The sequence below is a fragment of the Canis aureus genome, chromosome 5, assembly GCF_053574225.1.
Source record: "Canis aureus isolate CA01 chromosome 5, VMU_Caureus_v.1.0, whole genome shotgun sequence".
In the NCBI taxonomy this organism is placed as follows: Eukaryota; Metazoa; Chordata; class Mammalia; order Carnivora; family Canidae; genus Canis; species Canis aureus.
In genome coordinates, this window is record NC_135615.1 from 22063647 (window position 1) to 22078756 (window position 15110).

A 15110-nucleotide genomic window follows, 5' to 3' on the forward strand; every position below is an offset into this window, starting at 1 on the left:
AAGGTCAATGCAGTGCTGGTTGGGAGATGGGGGGTGGACAGTCAGGAGAACAGGAAGGCTGCAAGGAGGAAGGCATATAGATAGGCGCCACCTGAAACAGGGAAATTGGGGTGGGGATGGGGTGGGTGTACCCAGGATCTTGCAAGGAGCTTTTTAAAGAAAAAAAAAATTTTTTTTTAAATTTATTCATGAGAGACACGGGTGGGGGAGAGGCAGAGGGAGAAGCAGGCTCCATGCAGGGAGCCTGATGCAGGACTCGATACTGGGTCCCCAGGACCACATCCTGGGCGGAAGCAGGCCCTGAACAGCTGAGCCACCCAGGGATCCCCTTGCGAGGAGCTTTAACCTGAGGGCCAGACTGATGATTTTATTTCAGCCTTGGCTCTGCCACTGACCAGTATGGGCTTTGGACAGATTCTTACCCCTCCTTAGCCTCTATTTTCTAATCTGTAAATGGGGATAACACCGCAGATCTCTTAGATCATATATTGCGACGACAAAAGGTGTGTGGGGGGGAGCATCTAGGCCCCGGACACATACATTTCTTCCCCACCCTGACCTTCTAGAAATAGCCTAGCACAAGGCCCGTGGAGCCGTCCGTGCACACTGAGGCACAGAGGGCCTCCCACAGTTTATGGGACCCTCAACACTGGGTGTCTGTCAATCTTGGGGAGCTGAGTCGCCGCAGGTGACGTTATGCCGAGGAAACTGAGGCAGGCCACGCCCCGAGACACAAATGCGTCCTGGGGCCGCTCTGTTAACAGGTGCGAGGGCCTCAGCCCCGAAATGCAGGTGTTTTTTTTTTTTTTCGTCCAAAGCTTCGGGGCGCGGGGTGGGGGGCGCGCGGGCGAGCGGAGGGGCGTCGCCGCGGGGGCTCGTGGGCGCGGGGTGGGGGCGGGGCGGGGCGCGGGCGGCCCCGGGGCCACGGCGCGGGGCGGAGCGGAGCGGAGCGGAGGGGCTCGTGGGCGCGCCGCCCCCTCCCCGCGCGGCCCGGCGGCCGCCAGGGGGCACCACGGCGGGGCCCGGGCGCGGCCCGCGGGCGGGGCGGGAGGCACGAAGGGGTTAAGGCGCCGGCGGAGCGGCGGCCGCGGCTCTCCGGGGAAGCCCGCCGGGGCGCGCGGAGGCGGGAGCGGCGGCGGCGGCGGCGGCGGGGCCGGGCCAATCGGGCGGCGGCCGGCGCGCGCGGAGCCAGCGCCATGGAGGGAGGCGCGGCGCCCGGCCGCCCCTGACGCGCCGCTCCGTGCCGGTGGTCGGCGAGCCGAGCCGAGCCGAGCCGAGCCGAGCCGAGCCGAGCCGCCCGGGGCCCCGCGGCGCGGAGATGAGCAGGTCGGCGGCGCTGCTGCTCTGCCTGCTGGGCTGCAACGTCTGGACGGCGGGGACCAAGGCGCCGCGGGAGCCCGGCGCCGGAGCCCAAGGTGGGTGCGCGGCGGCGGCGGCGGCCGCGGGGCTTTGTGTCGGCCGCGGGCCTCGGCGGCGGCGGCGGGCCTCCCGGGCCGCATTGTGTCGCGGCCGCCCGGCCCCAGCCCGGCCCCAGCCCGGCCCCAGCCCGAGCCGCAGCGGGGCCGCCGGCCTGCAGCCCCCGCGCCGCGCTCCGAGGGGGCGGCACCGCCGGGGGGCGCGGGGCGCGGGGGGCTCCGGCGGGGGCGGCGGCCGAGGGGAGCGCGCGGCCCCGCCTGCAGCCGCCCGGGGGGGCCTTGCCCTTCGGCCGCGACCCGGGCGCGAGGCTCCGTCCTCGCCCTCGCCCTCGCCCTCGCCCTCGCCCTCGCCCTCGCCCTGGGGCGACCGGGGGCTGCCCCGGGGTCGCCGCCGCCGCCGCCCGCTGCGCCCTCGGGGCCGCGGTCCTGGAGACCCGGGGCAGGGCGGGGACCGAATTCGGCCCTTTGGCGGCGGCGCTGGAGGGAGGGGTGGCCGCCGCCTCCGGGGTGCCCCCCGGAGCCCGCAGCCCGCAGCCCGGAGCCCGAGGTCCGCGGCCGCTGCCCGCCGCCAGCCTGCCGCAGTTTGGGAAAGTTTCGGGGTCTCCTGTCCCTCCCTGTCCGACGTCCTCTCCAGGCCTCCAGGGATTTGCTCGGCGCCCCCAGGAATCGTCCCCGAGAAGGGGGAGATGGAATTAGAACTGGGAGGCCTTGAGCACTTTAAAAAAAAAAAAAAAAAAAATCATCACTGGGTCTGTCTGTCGCCAGCTCATGCCTTTTGTCTAATCTTTGGCCTCTGCAAATCTGCTTTCCAGACCTGGGTGTCAAGGGGCCGCCTCTGAGAATGGCCACAAGCCTGTCTTTTGTTTTTAAAATAAGGATTTCTTGAGGGGGGCACCCAGGAGCTGCCTTTGCACGCGTGTGTGGGGACAGAATGGAGTGCTTCTCCGTTGCCTGCCTTTTCAAAAGGGTGAATGAGGCCGCGGCAGCTGAGCATCCGCATCCACCCTGGACATCGCAGTCGGGCCTCCCTCGGGCCGCCCGGGGCTCCCCAGAGACTGTTCCCCTGCAGCACTGTAGACCTCCACCCCCCTCCTGCTCCCCCCCCCCCCCCCCGCCCCACCGGCTCCTGGCCGGTGCCTATTCCCGGGCCGAAGGATGCATGCATGCCCTGTAGGGTCGGCGTGTGGATGGTAGGAAGGAGGAGCACACCATCGCCTTGCACAGACCCTGACTTCCCCCCTTTTCTTCATGCTAACGTCCTCCCCCTGTGTTAGAAACATCCAGAGCCTAGATTGCCTGGGAGCAGAGAACCCTGGGTGGACTTCCACCCGTGATGTTGTGACAGGCAAGGAGGCTTCTACCCATAGACGGCTGGGTTTAGCTTGTTACCTACATGTTGAATTAAAGGTTTTCCTCGTCGTCACTTGCTGTTATCATTTGCTGGCATCTCCTTCATGCGTTGCTTTTTCTATAGCTGTGAGAGAGAAGGGCTGTTAGGAACTGTGTATAAATTTAGTAATGTATATTGTGGAAAAGGGGGCATGGACAAGGTACAAAAAAGACCCATATGTCTCTTCGGTAGGAAATGAATGTTTAGAAGATTAGATCATCGGTGTAGAATTGTAGCCTCTTTCATTAATACCCCACTGCTCTTTGAATCAGCTATTTTAATGAATATGATATTTGTGTTTCAACGAGGCCATTAATTCCAAAGAACAGATTGAGTGTTTTGCACTTGAAATATGAATATATAGAAACATTAAGTTCATGCCTTTATAGAATAGAGGAAGGCATGGCCTCCATTGGGAAAAAAAAAAAGTCATGAACAAAACCTGCTAGGTTTAGGTTGAAGACCACACTTCACAGAAATCTTACTGCTAAAAATCAGATTGGGTAACTAAACTCTCAGAAATGGAATTTTCTATGAGGTGCGTGAGAAATAGCCAACTAGTGGGGATATTTATACCATGTTTTGGAGGGTCTTAGTACATGGTTTGGCTTGAGTGGAAGACCAAGTGTCTTGGAATGTTTTTCCCCCAGGATTACTGCCTTGATTGAGTAGGATGGCTTATTAAAGTGTTGAGCCCAGGAGCTCCACCAGAAGTCATGGTCTCACTATCCGTCATCTAGGTTTTGCACTAGGACCTTTTTTTTTTTTTCTTAAAAAAGATTTATTTATTTTAGAGAGAGAGGATGCGCAGGGCTAGGGGGAAGGGCAGACTATACACTGAGCACAGTGGCCCAAGCCAGGTGTCACAGAGCCCAAGGAGGGGCTCGATCCCATGACTCTGATCAGGACCTGAGCTGAAACCAAGAGTCAGTCACTTAACTGACTGTGCCACCCAAGTGCCCTTCAGTGAGGGCCATTTTTAAGAAAACGGACAGTTGCTCCTTTGACATTGGCAGGTCCCCTTCCCCCCACTGATTTCTTCGAACCATCTTGACACCCAACTTGTAATGTAGTTTTTAAATTCACCTCTTCTCTTCTAGATCACATACACAAGGAAGGAAAATGTTACATCTGATTTCACTCTGCGATTCCACAGCAGGTTGTAGATTGTTTTGTGCCTAGTTGGTATTTAGGTAGGGTTGAAGGAGTGAAGGATTGAAGACCGCTAATACATAAATTATAGTGCAACGTGATGCATTTTTTTAGAGGAAAACTTAACTGTTTACCTTCTCTAAAACCTAACTTATAAGAGTTTTGCATTTATTGTAGAAATGGTTACTTGAATCATACTTTGAACATGTATTGTACACATACCTCATATACCAACAGAGTTTAGAAATGGCTTAGGCAAAACTATCTTAAAAACCTGGAACACACAGATACATACTGTATACTGTTGCAGTAACATCCGGGGGAATAAATGACACCTTCTTTATTAAATGAGTCTTTATTATTACTTCATCTAAGGAAATGAAAGTCTGCAAAATTTCTTGGCATTGCTTTGTTCTCCATATATTCAAGATAGAATTTAAAGTTTGGCTTCAGATTCTTCTCACCGTAGCTGCTTTGACCCAGCAAAGGGATTTCATTGGCAACAGTTGTCAAAGTGAAGTTTTGCTTTGCTAATCATGAATTTGAACCAGCTCTAGAATATGATTGCATGCTTTTATTGTTTTCATCTAAGTTTCTCCATAGTGTTTATGGCATCTACTTTTTTTCTGAGGAAAAAAAGAGGCTTATTCAGAAGTACTGGCTATTGTTTATTTTTTTCACCTCTTGGACAACTGTGCATTGCGGCTGGCTTACTAGGGGGAGCACGCCTTGAAGCGCAGTAAGCTGTGCAGATGCACTCCATAGAGACGTAGTTTTGAAGCCCAGCACTGTTTTTGCTTGCCAAAAGAAAGGTCAGAGCTAGGTTAAGGACTTCATGCTCAGACTTAAATTGTATGATCTTTAGTTTGCTGCTCAGTATCTAATAGTAAGGTATTTTGCAATGATGTGCTAACTTTATGTTCATCTCAGAAAAGCTACAATCTGTCATAACATTTGAGGTGAATGGTTGGCTGTCTTTCTTCTCTCTGAGAGGTCTATTCTTTGCCAAATTCAAATTTCAGTTATTAGAACACCAAGAAAGACCACGAAGCAATGTAAGACATCAGGAGGATCATCCGGCAAACATGACTTATGCTGCTATTATGTTAAGAACATAACATCTAAATAAAATTCATGGGCTCGCATCCTGGGAAACTATAGTATAGTACTTGGACTTGCAGAGGCCACTGGGCTTTATTGCACACCAGGTGTGGGAACTTTGCAAAAGCAACAGAAAAATCTAGGTGATTTCTGGCAAAGGCGTGGAAATGACTTTATGAGTTATTTTTGTATCCTGTTTGTACTTTTCCTATAACATTTTGTAACTTACAGCTTATTTGCTTAACACTCTAACCAAAAAGGGAAAATACTGTATAGATTTCTAAACTGAGCTTGCAAGTGAAAGTACCTGTTAAGTTTTAGTTAACTCGGGATCCCTGGGTGGCACAGCGGTTTGGCGCCTGCCTTTGGCCCAGGGCGTGATCCTGGAGACCCAGGATCGAATCCCACGTCGGGCTCCCGGTGCGTGGAGCCTGCTTCTCCTTCTGCCTATGTCTCTGCCTCTCTCTCTCTCTCTGTGACTATCATAAAAAAAAAAAAAAAGTTTTAGTTAACTCTTCATTGTAAAAAAAATTACTGATACCTCTGCAAATCTAACTGCACATTTTTATTGTAGTTGGGAAATATGCATTTAATAATTTAATGAATACTACACACTAAGAAGTCACATGGAAATAAATTAGATGAAACATAGGCATGTATAATACTATTGAAAGAAAAACTGTATAAAATTTATCAGGAATCTAAATGGAAGAATACCTCTTGTACTTTTTTGTGCAACCTGTCTAATGGAAGTTATCAGGTACCCGAATAATGCTATTACAGTTTGATAAAGTTACAAAGAAATAATTGTGAACAAGTCATTTTCATTTGGTTTCACTGAATTTAATTTAAGGACTTTTTAAAGACCTCAGCCCTGGCTAAATCATTCATTTCCACCAAACATGGAACTTAGTGTATTTTAAATGTTTTTTTTTTTTTTAAGTTTCTTTATTTTTCTTAATTTCTACACCCAGTGTGGAGCTTGAACCCACAACCCTGAGCTCAGGAGTTGTTCACTCCTCCAAGTAGGCACCCAGAAATGGATTTTTAAAATTAAGCGTTAGCCCTGTAAGTAGACCAGTTAATTGTATGAAATAATTGTTTTTAAAGAAATTCTACAGTGTGACCCAATACTATGCCCTACATTAAAAAAGCTATTGTTTTCGTAAAGTCAAACTTGCAAATAGGCAAAGTTTGAGGCAATTCACAACTTTAGAAAGACTTCATAATAAGTTCCCTAAAAGCAGTTATGTCAGCATGTTTCGGGTGATTCTCTCTTCCTCTGGTCAAGCCTCCATTTGAAATGATTTCTTCGCCAGCTCCTCTTCCTCCTGGATTCAAGTCAGGCTGCAAACTTTTGCTCTTTTTTTTTTTTCTTTCTTTCAGTTACTCTTTACAGAATTTATTAATCCACACAGATTCCAGTAATGAAGTCCTTTTATGTGGATGATTCCATTTTTTCTCTTTCTTGCCTTGACATGATGTCTTAGCTCTATTTCTTTTTTTCCAACATGCTACTAAACCTCTCCCTTACAGTGCACCGAGTCTGCCCCCAACTCCTCATCTTTCAACATGCAACCTAGCATACCCAAAGTTGTCTATTAACCAGACTCAAAATCTGGGTATCTCCTAAGATCACTTATCCACCTTGTAGTCCACACAGTCAGTAGCATTACAGGCGTATTTATATGGCACATTTATGTAGATATCTTTATTTTTTATTTATTTATTTTTATGTATGTAGATATCTTTAGATCAAGATAGATGAATTTATGAAGTACAGAAGGAACCTTGAGGTCAAACTCAGGCCAAGAGAATTAAGGTGACCTGAGCTCATGGCACTTTCTCATCACACGGACCCTTTGGAAGGCAGAAGAATGATCCCTAGAGATGTCCACGTCCTAAACCCTGGAACCTGTGGATATATTAGTTACATGGCAAGAGACACTTTGTAGAGCTCGTTAAGGATCTTCTGATGGGAAGATTATCCTGGATTTTCCAGGTAGGCCCAATATAATCACAAGGATTCTAACAAGAGCAAGGTGGGGAGATCATAGAGATGGAGATGTGACCATAGAAGCAGAGTGTCAGTGTCAGAGAGACAAGATATTTTTACTGCTGGCTGTGAGGATGGATGAAGCACCATGTGCCGTGGAATACAGGCAGCCTCTGGAAGCTGGAAAAGACAAGGAAATGGATTCTCCCCCACAATGGCCAGAAGAAATGCTTTCTTGCTGGCAATCTTCATTGTAGCCCAGCCGATACTGTTTGGGCTTCCAACCTATAGAACTGTAAGACAGTAAAATTATGTTGTTTTAAGCCACTGAATTGTGGTAATTTGTTATGGTAGCAATAGGAAACTGATACAGATACTGACCCCCAAGAACTACGAAAAGAAATGGGCACCCAGATAGGGTAATGGTACAGTGGCAATGGACCATTCTGGGGCACCAGAACTGCTGAAGATAACATTTGGAGAAGTGCATGGAATTTTTGCATTTTTTAACAAAATCCTGCCAAATGGGAGCCATGTTGAGAGTATCCTTGGGGAGTGCATTAAGGACCTCCCCCATCACTATTACCAAACGACTTTTTTTTCCAGATGAACTCAGGAGGCTGTGATTTGTTTATAAACAGAGTGCATCCAACCTTCTAGAGTTGGGATTAGCCATACCTACAGGGAGAATATGGAAACCCCCCAACCCCTGCCTGTTTGTTTATTTATTTATTTAGAGAGCACTCGTACACATGAGTGAGCAGGGGATGGGCAGAGGGTGAGGGAGAGAGAATCTCAAGCAGGCTCCACACTTAGTGCCGAGCCTAACTCGGGGCTTGATCTCAGGGTTGTGAGATCCAAGCCAGGGAATCTGCTTTCAATTCTTTCCCTCTTCCTTTCCCTCCCTGTCTGGCCCTCTCTCCACTTGCACATGCACGAGCGCACGCTCTCTCTCTCCTTCTCTCTCAAATAAATCTTTAAAAAGGAAGATAGAGTCAGACTCTTAACCACCTGAGCCATCCAGGTACCCCAGAAATGTTGGTTGCTTTTAAATTTTGGCCTAATTTTTATTAAAACATATCTCTTGGTAACTAAATGAGGTAAAAGAACCTTGTGATCAAATGTCACTGTAGGCCTCCCAATGCCTTTATATGATGAAAAGAAGAATCTTTCCCCCCCAAATTGGACTGGCCTCCCAGGCGCTTCTCAGGGGCTCAGCAGACGCTGTCTCGGGCTCAGCATACCACCTATAATATCTGTGCCTGTCTTAGGCAGATGACCCCACCCGCTCTCGGCCCTGGGCCCTGGTGTAGAGGGAGAGTGGAGTGAAACACCTGGACCGTGCACCTGTGGGGCAACACAGCAAGAGCAAAAACCGCTTGACCTCCTGCAGTTTCGATCTCACTGGGAACAAAGAGGTTCAGTGTAGCTGAGACAGGGAAGTTCCATGACATTTGGACAGGTCCCAGAAAAGCAGCTGATGGGTTCTCTGGACATTGACCCCAAGCAAGGGTATAGGATTCAGACCTCAGGGGCTGGGAGAAAAGAGAAGGGAAATGAAGTGCCCCAACTTGGGGCTTCTCCCAAGGAGGTGACCTTGAGAATGGAGAGAATCTTGATCTTGAGTTCAGGGCTTTGGTCAAAAAGTAAGTATAGAATGGAGGAAATGAGAGAATCACTCGGTTATTTTAAGGTTGAAGAAGACCTTGCTTCACATTAAAGTATCATACTTGCCTTCCCATTAGATCTCATAAACATTCATTCACTCATTTTCTCCTCATTTTCACAACCGCACATACCTCCCCTCATATGGTGCTTGCTGAAAGCATCCTGTCTTCCTCTCCCTGTTTTAATCTCTTCAGCCCAGGCTCTGTCCATGGGTCCCTCTTCAAATACCCCATTATTCACCTTTCTCTCCTGCAGAAAAACATTTAATACTTTCCTGTTGACTAACGTACAAAGTCTAAATTATTGAGTCTGGTCTTGACAACTTTCCCACCTTTCTTCATGTACTGATCCAACCTTTGCATCCATGTGTCATCAGTTTAAGTCATCTTCCCTAGCTAGAACGTTCCACTCATCACCCCTGGATGACCATCATTCCTCCTCACCCTCACTTCCCTTCACCTCCAGCTGGGCTCTTGTTGGTGCCCTTATAACCCCAAATACCGACTATATGCTGTATGAAGACACAGAAGTATGTGAAATATATACTAGACAAAAGACGGTGTTGTGGAAGGGAACACCTTATTTTGGGGTAAGCTTGATTATTTAGAAGTCCTTGCCTTCTAATATTTTATGATCCAACTGGAAGAGACCTGGAAAAATAAATTAGGGAAGATATCACTAAGGGACCTTTTTATAACTGGGCAAGAGTCTCTTAAATTAAGACGAAACCTAGTAACACTTGTCTGACTGAAACTCCACCTGTAAGTTGTGGTATGTATTTCTGGGTATTTCAAGGATTTATTCACAGTGGGACCCAGGAAGTATAATTTTAGAGAGCATAAGCATGCGGGTATCACTCAGAGTGCCTAATGGTTATAAGTTTGGTTAAGAGATGTCCTTTAGGGGGCATCTGGGGGGCTCAGTGATTGGGCATCTGCCGTTGGCTCAGGTCATGATCCTGGGGTCCTGGGATCAAGTCCTGCATCGGGCTCCCCGCAGGGAGCCTGCTTCTCCCTCTGCCTATGTCTCTGCCTCTCTCTGTGTATCTCTTATGAATAAATAAATAAAATCTTAAAATTAAAAAGAGGTGTTCTGTTGGTAATTAGATATTTAAACAGTGACAGCATTGATTGGAAATGTAGGTACTATGGTGATTTCCAACGTCCAAATAATAATTCCAGAACAATTAGGTAAAACTTATATTACTTAAGTTGAATTGGGAGATAAGATGATTAAATATAGATCTAATATGTTCAACTATTTTGAACCCTTCATTTTATGTAAAACACATAAACACATACTCAAATGTGAACACTGGCAAGGTCTTTTGGATTTGTGGGAAGGAGCAAGTGGTACAGGGAAAACTGCCATAGCGAAAGATACCTTTGAAGTGAGTGTTGAGTTTATAAAAGATGATTTTATCATTTTATTTGTTTTGCTTTAACTGCACCTCATAGAGACAAGGAAATGTGAGTTTAATGAGAAAAGTTAATTATTTCCAAGTCAGATGAGTATTTCCTTTGCTTCACTGTACTTTTTTTGAGCTCAGAATTTGAATGGAAGAATTACTGAATTTGTATTGAGGGAAAGCTTTCTAATGTAAAATTTTTGTGAAGATTTTTGTTTTACTTTATTTTTAAAGAGAGAAAGTGTACACACTTCCTCTCTTTAAAAATAAAGGGAGGGGCAGAGGAAGAGAGAAAATCCCAAGTAGGCTTCACATTCAGCACAGAGCCAGATGCAGGGCTCAAACTCATGACCCCAAGATCATGACCTGATCTGAAATCAAGAGTTGGACACTCAATTGACTGAGCTATCCAGGGACCCCTCTGATATAACTTTTAAAAAGATTTCATTTATCTATTTGACAGGGAAAAAAGAGCATAAGCAGGGAGAGCAGCAGATAGAGGGAGAGGGAAAAGCCGACTCCCTGCTGAACAGGGAGCCTCTTGCTGGGCTCAATCCCAGAACCCCAGGATCATGACCTGAGCTGAAGGCAGACACTTCACTGATTAAGCCATCCAGGCACCCCAAGATTCTGATTTTAAAACAATAATCGGTAGCATAGCCTTAGTGGATGAGGTGCTCGCTCCTCCTTTTTACCCTGGTAGTTCCTGGGTGTAGTGGTGGTGTGTGTCCTTTGCACCCCAGTCCATTTTGGAAGCTCTGGGGAATAATTTGCCTCCAAACTGATTCAAATTCTAGTCCAAATTCAGTCCCTTGCAGATAGATATCAGGGCAGGGTTCCTCTTTCTTTGCCAGCTGTCAGGCTGGAGCCTTTCTTTGCTCCTTAAGTCCACCTGCAGTCTGTCACCTGCCGCTTCCATGGCTAAGCCAGCAGTAGCACCCAGAGACCTTTTCATACCTCACCTCTCTCAGGCTTCTCCTGCTGCATCTTTCCAACCACAGCCAGAGACTTCTCTGCTTTTAAAAGGGGCTCATATAAAAAAAAAATAAATAAATAAAAAATAAATAAAAAATAAATAAATAAATAAATAAATAAATAAATAAATAAATAAAAGGGGCTCATGTGATTAGATTGAGCCCTCCAGATAATCCAGGAAAATTTCTCTATCATAAAGTCTGTAACCTTGATCACCTCTGCAGTCCTTTTGCCATTTAACATAACATATTCACATGTTCCAGGGGTACGGGTATAGACTTCCTCTGGGGCCTCCTTCTGCCTGCCACAGCTGTAATGTAGATGATGGGACAATGGCCACAGAGGATAGGAAGGCAGGTTTCCCTGCCAGAGAGGTCAATGAAAATGGGAAGGTGGATAGCAGAACATCTTCTCTTGGCAAGTTCCAGAAAGGGCTCTGGACAAGTAACTTCTCCATCCTTTGCTGCCCTGAGACCTTCTTTTTTTTTTTTTAATTTTATTTTTTTAAATTTTTATTTATTTATGATAGTCACAGAGAGAGAGAGGCAGAGACACAGGCAGAGGAAGAAGCAGGCTCCATGCACCGGGAGCCCGACGTGGGATTCGATCCCGGGTCTCCAGGATCGCGCCCTGGGCCAAAGGCAGGCGCCAAACCGCTGAGCCACCCAGGGATCCCCTGCCCTGAGACCTTCTAAGTCAGACAGACTTGTGTACAAGGAGATCCTAGGACAGCTTATGGGATACCAACCATGATGCTTAATGTAGTCCCTAGTTTTTGCATTTTGATGCTGAGAACCTGAAAATGAAATTTATTTCTGTAACTGTGATTTACTGAATTCAGCAAATGGTATATATTTATGATACCTGTATTATATTAAATGTTAAATCAGTGTGATCGTGGCAGGCACGCTCTGCTTCATTCACAGAGACGTGAAAAATACTAATAATGAATAGCTAACATGCACTGGGTGCTTATTACCTGCCAGACGTGAGGCTACATCCTCGGTGGATTATCTTCTTTAATCTTCACGTTACTCCCGTGAAGTGTAAATATCAACCTCATTTTATAGAAAAGTAAAATAGTAAGATGCAAAAAGTTAAACCGTTGGCGCAAAGTCCCACAGTAAGTGGCGGAGTCCACTCTGTGACACTCAGCCGACTGTCTGTATCCTCAGATTGTGCTGCCATCATAAGATTTGGAGGATTAGATCATAATTTCACACAATTTTGATCCTATTGCATTTTTCCAATACAAATAAAGGGTTCTTCATGGGCCTGGTCGGTTTTACAAAGAAAGACGTATCTACTCCCTTGTGTGGTCCCTGTTTGCCTTTGAACCATGGAAACCAACCTTGAGCAGTTATTTACTGAGCAGCTCCTAAGAGCCAAGCTCTGTGCTTCATGTTGTGTGGGGTCCAGATGTGTAGAAGTGATAAGGATCTCATACAAGTAACTCCTGAGTTTTTGAGGGAGGTCCTGTCGAGCAGGGTGGGATTTGGTGTTACACCCAGCTGAGCTTGGGGGAATCTTCTGGCTTGTGTTCAGAGCCCATTAGTATTTGGCAGACAGTTTATATAACAAGAGAAACTTGTTAGGGCCCAACAACTGGAGAGATGGAGGTGGAAGGATGTGGTTATTTGTAAAACAGTTGTTCAGGTATATTTGGATCCATAGAGCATAATGAGAGGCCCTTGTTCTTATGGCATCAAGTGAGGGCTTTATTCATTCACTCTGAAGTAAGTGTGAAATACCAGTATTTATTTGGCATTTGAATTTACTTGCACAAGTTTAATCTTTTTCACTCTTTGAAAAAAAACTTTCTTCGTTCCTTTTTGCTTACACAATGATCCTGAAAATACATTTTTAAATGATGCTATTATGGAAGTATAACAGATTTTTTCTAGTTTATTTCATGAAAATGTTTAGCCATACAAAAAAAATGGAAAGAATTTTACTCATACTCACCACTTAGATTCTACAATTACCATTTTACTGTATTTGTTTTATTACCTATCAGTCCGTCGATTAATCCATCTTATTTTTTGATGCATTTTAAAGTACGTTTCAAATATCAGTGCCCTTTCCTCCAAATACAGCAGCATTCGTGTCATTAATTAGTATTCAACATTAGATTTTTCTCCGAAAGGAAAATTTACATATAAGGAAATATACCGATCTTGTGTTGACATATGCTTATACCTGTGCAAATCCCATCATGATACAGAATATTACCATCATTTCAGAGAGTTCCTTCATGCCGCCTCCAATAAATCTCTGCCTCTATGCCTTAGGGGCAACCACTGTTCAGATTTTTTCCACTATGGATACTTTCTTGCCTATCATAGAACTAAGTGGAATCATACCGTATGTACACTGGCTTCTTTGTTTGCCGTAACTATTTTTTTTTTTTTTTGAGATACATCCATCTGTTGCTTGTATCAATACATTGCTGAATAGTATTCCACTGGGTGAATATCCTACAGTATATCCATTCTCCTATTAATAGATATACAAGTTATTTCCGGTTTTGGGGCATTGTAAATATAGTTTCTATGAACATTTTTATGCAGTTGTTCTTTGGACATGTTTTTGTTGCTCTTGCAAAAAAAAAAAAAGAATTGCTGGGTTATAGAGTAGGCGAATGTTTAGTTTCAAAACTAAAACATAACAACTTTACAAGACACTGCCACACCTTTTTCCAAATTGGTTGTATCTTTCTATACTCCCACCAAAAACCTGTGAGAATTTCTGTTGCTCCCCTTGCACACCATCATTTGGTGTTGTTAGTTTAATTTTAACCATTTTTGTGGGCAGGTTTACAATCCATTGTATACATTTCATTTTCTGGCTATAATTGGCTTTAGTTTTTGAAGAATGTTAGAGTACTTTTAGAAATCAAAGTTGAGGTTTCACCATTATGTTTATTTTTAACCATGTTTCTATGCAGATTTTTTTGATAATTTATTAAAATTTATCACATAACCAAATTATCTCCTTACTGAATATCCCATCTGATCATGTAGAACTACTTTATCATGGGACGCCTGGGTGGCTTCAGTGGTTGAGCGTCTGCCTTTTGGCCCAGGGCATTATCCTGGAGTCCTGGGATCGAGTCCCGCATCGGGCTCCCTGCATGGAGTCTACTTCTCCCTCTGCCTGTGTCTCTGCCTCTCTCTCTCTCTCTCTGTGTCTCATGAATAAATAAATAAAATCTTAAAAAAAAAGAATTACTTTATCACATACCTGCCAGATAAGCCATGGTACATGCATGTGCATCCGTGTGCATGAGTATGTGTGTGTGTCAGGGTAGAGAGGGAATAAGAAAAAATAAATATAACCCATCCAGAATGTAACATTTGCATACTGTGAGGTTATGTAGGTTATATATGACTTGAGATTAGATAGGACTGTTTCAATGCTTGTTCTCTTTTTTTGGAAGATTTTATTCATTCATTCATTCATTTATGGAGGAGAGAATCCACACGTACAGGGAGAGGGGCAGAGGGAGCAGGAGAAGCAGACTCAAGACTCAGAACAAGTGCAGAGATGACCTGAGGCAAAATCAAGAGTCAGATGCTTAACCAACTGAGCCAGGTGTCACTGTTGGTGATGTTTGTTCTCTTTAAGGGAGACCTCCAGGTGTATGCCAGTTGCACAATGTAAGAATCAATACACTCAAACAAGTGCCAGGATCTCTTAATAACCAGGCAGCTTCTAGAAATTACTCAGGACCCTTCATTAACCCTTTTGAGTCAGGAGTGTATATTGAGTCAATTCCTCAAAGTATTCTAATAGCCTCTTTTAAAAAATTAAAATAATAAAGCTCTAACATCGATTCACAGAAGTCAGAAACTTTGAATCCGAGTTGGGCATACCAAGAGATCTACTGGAAAAAAATGAAATTCCTTGCGATTAAAAAAACCCTCCCTTAACAATTGGGTATATCCGTTAGAAATCTAGACAAGATATGGTTGTTTCCTTATTTCCTTTGCTTGTGCCATTAAC

At 45.4% G+C, this 15110-nt stretch overlaps 1 protein-coding gene across 3 annotated transcripts in view; it reads left to right on the forward strand.

Moving 5' to 3' along the window:
• Nucleotides 1–1246: 1246 nt before the first annotated feature.
• The window catches only part of FAM171A1 (family with sequence similarity 171 member A1), a 132211-nt gene continuing 118347 nt past the window's right edge, over nucleotides 1247–15110 (forward strand). For 2 of the 3 annotated variants that reach the window (XM_077897086.1, XM_077897087.1), the window contains exon 1: nucleotides 1247–1415. In XM_077897086.1, the coding sequence (XP_077753212.1) occupies nucleotides 1319–1415 (97 nt within the window). In that variant the 5' untranslated portion in view covers nucleotides 1247–1318. The remainder of the gene's footprint in view (nucleotides 1416–15110) is intronic. The other variant, XM_077897085.1, reaches the window with a different exon arrangement.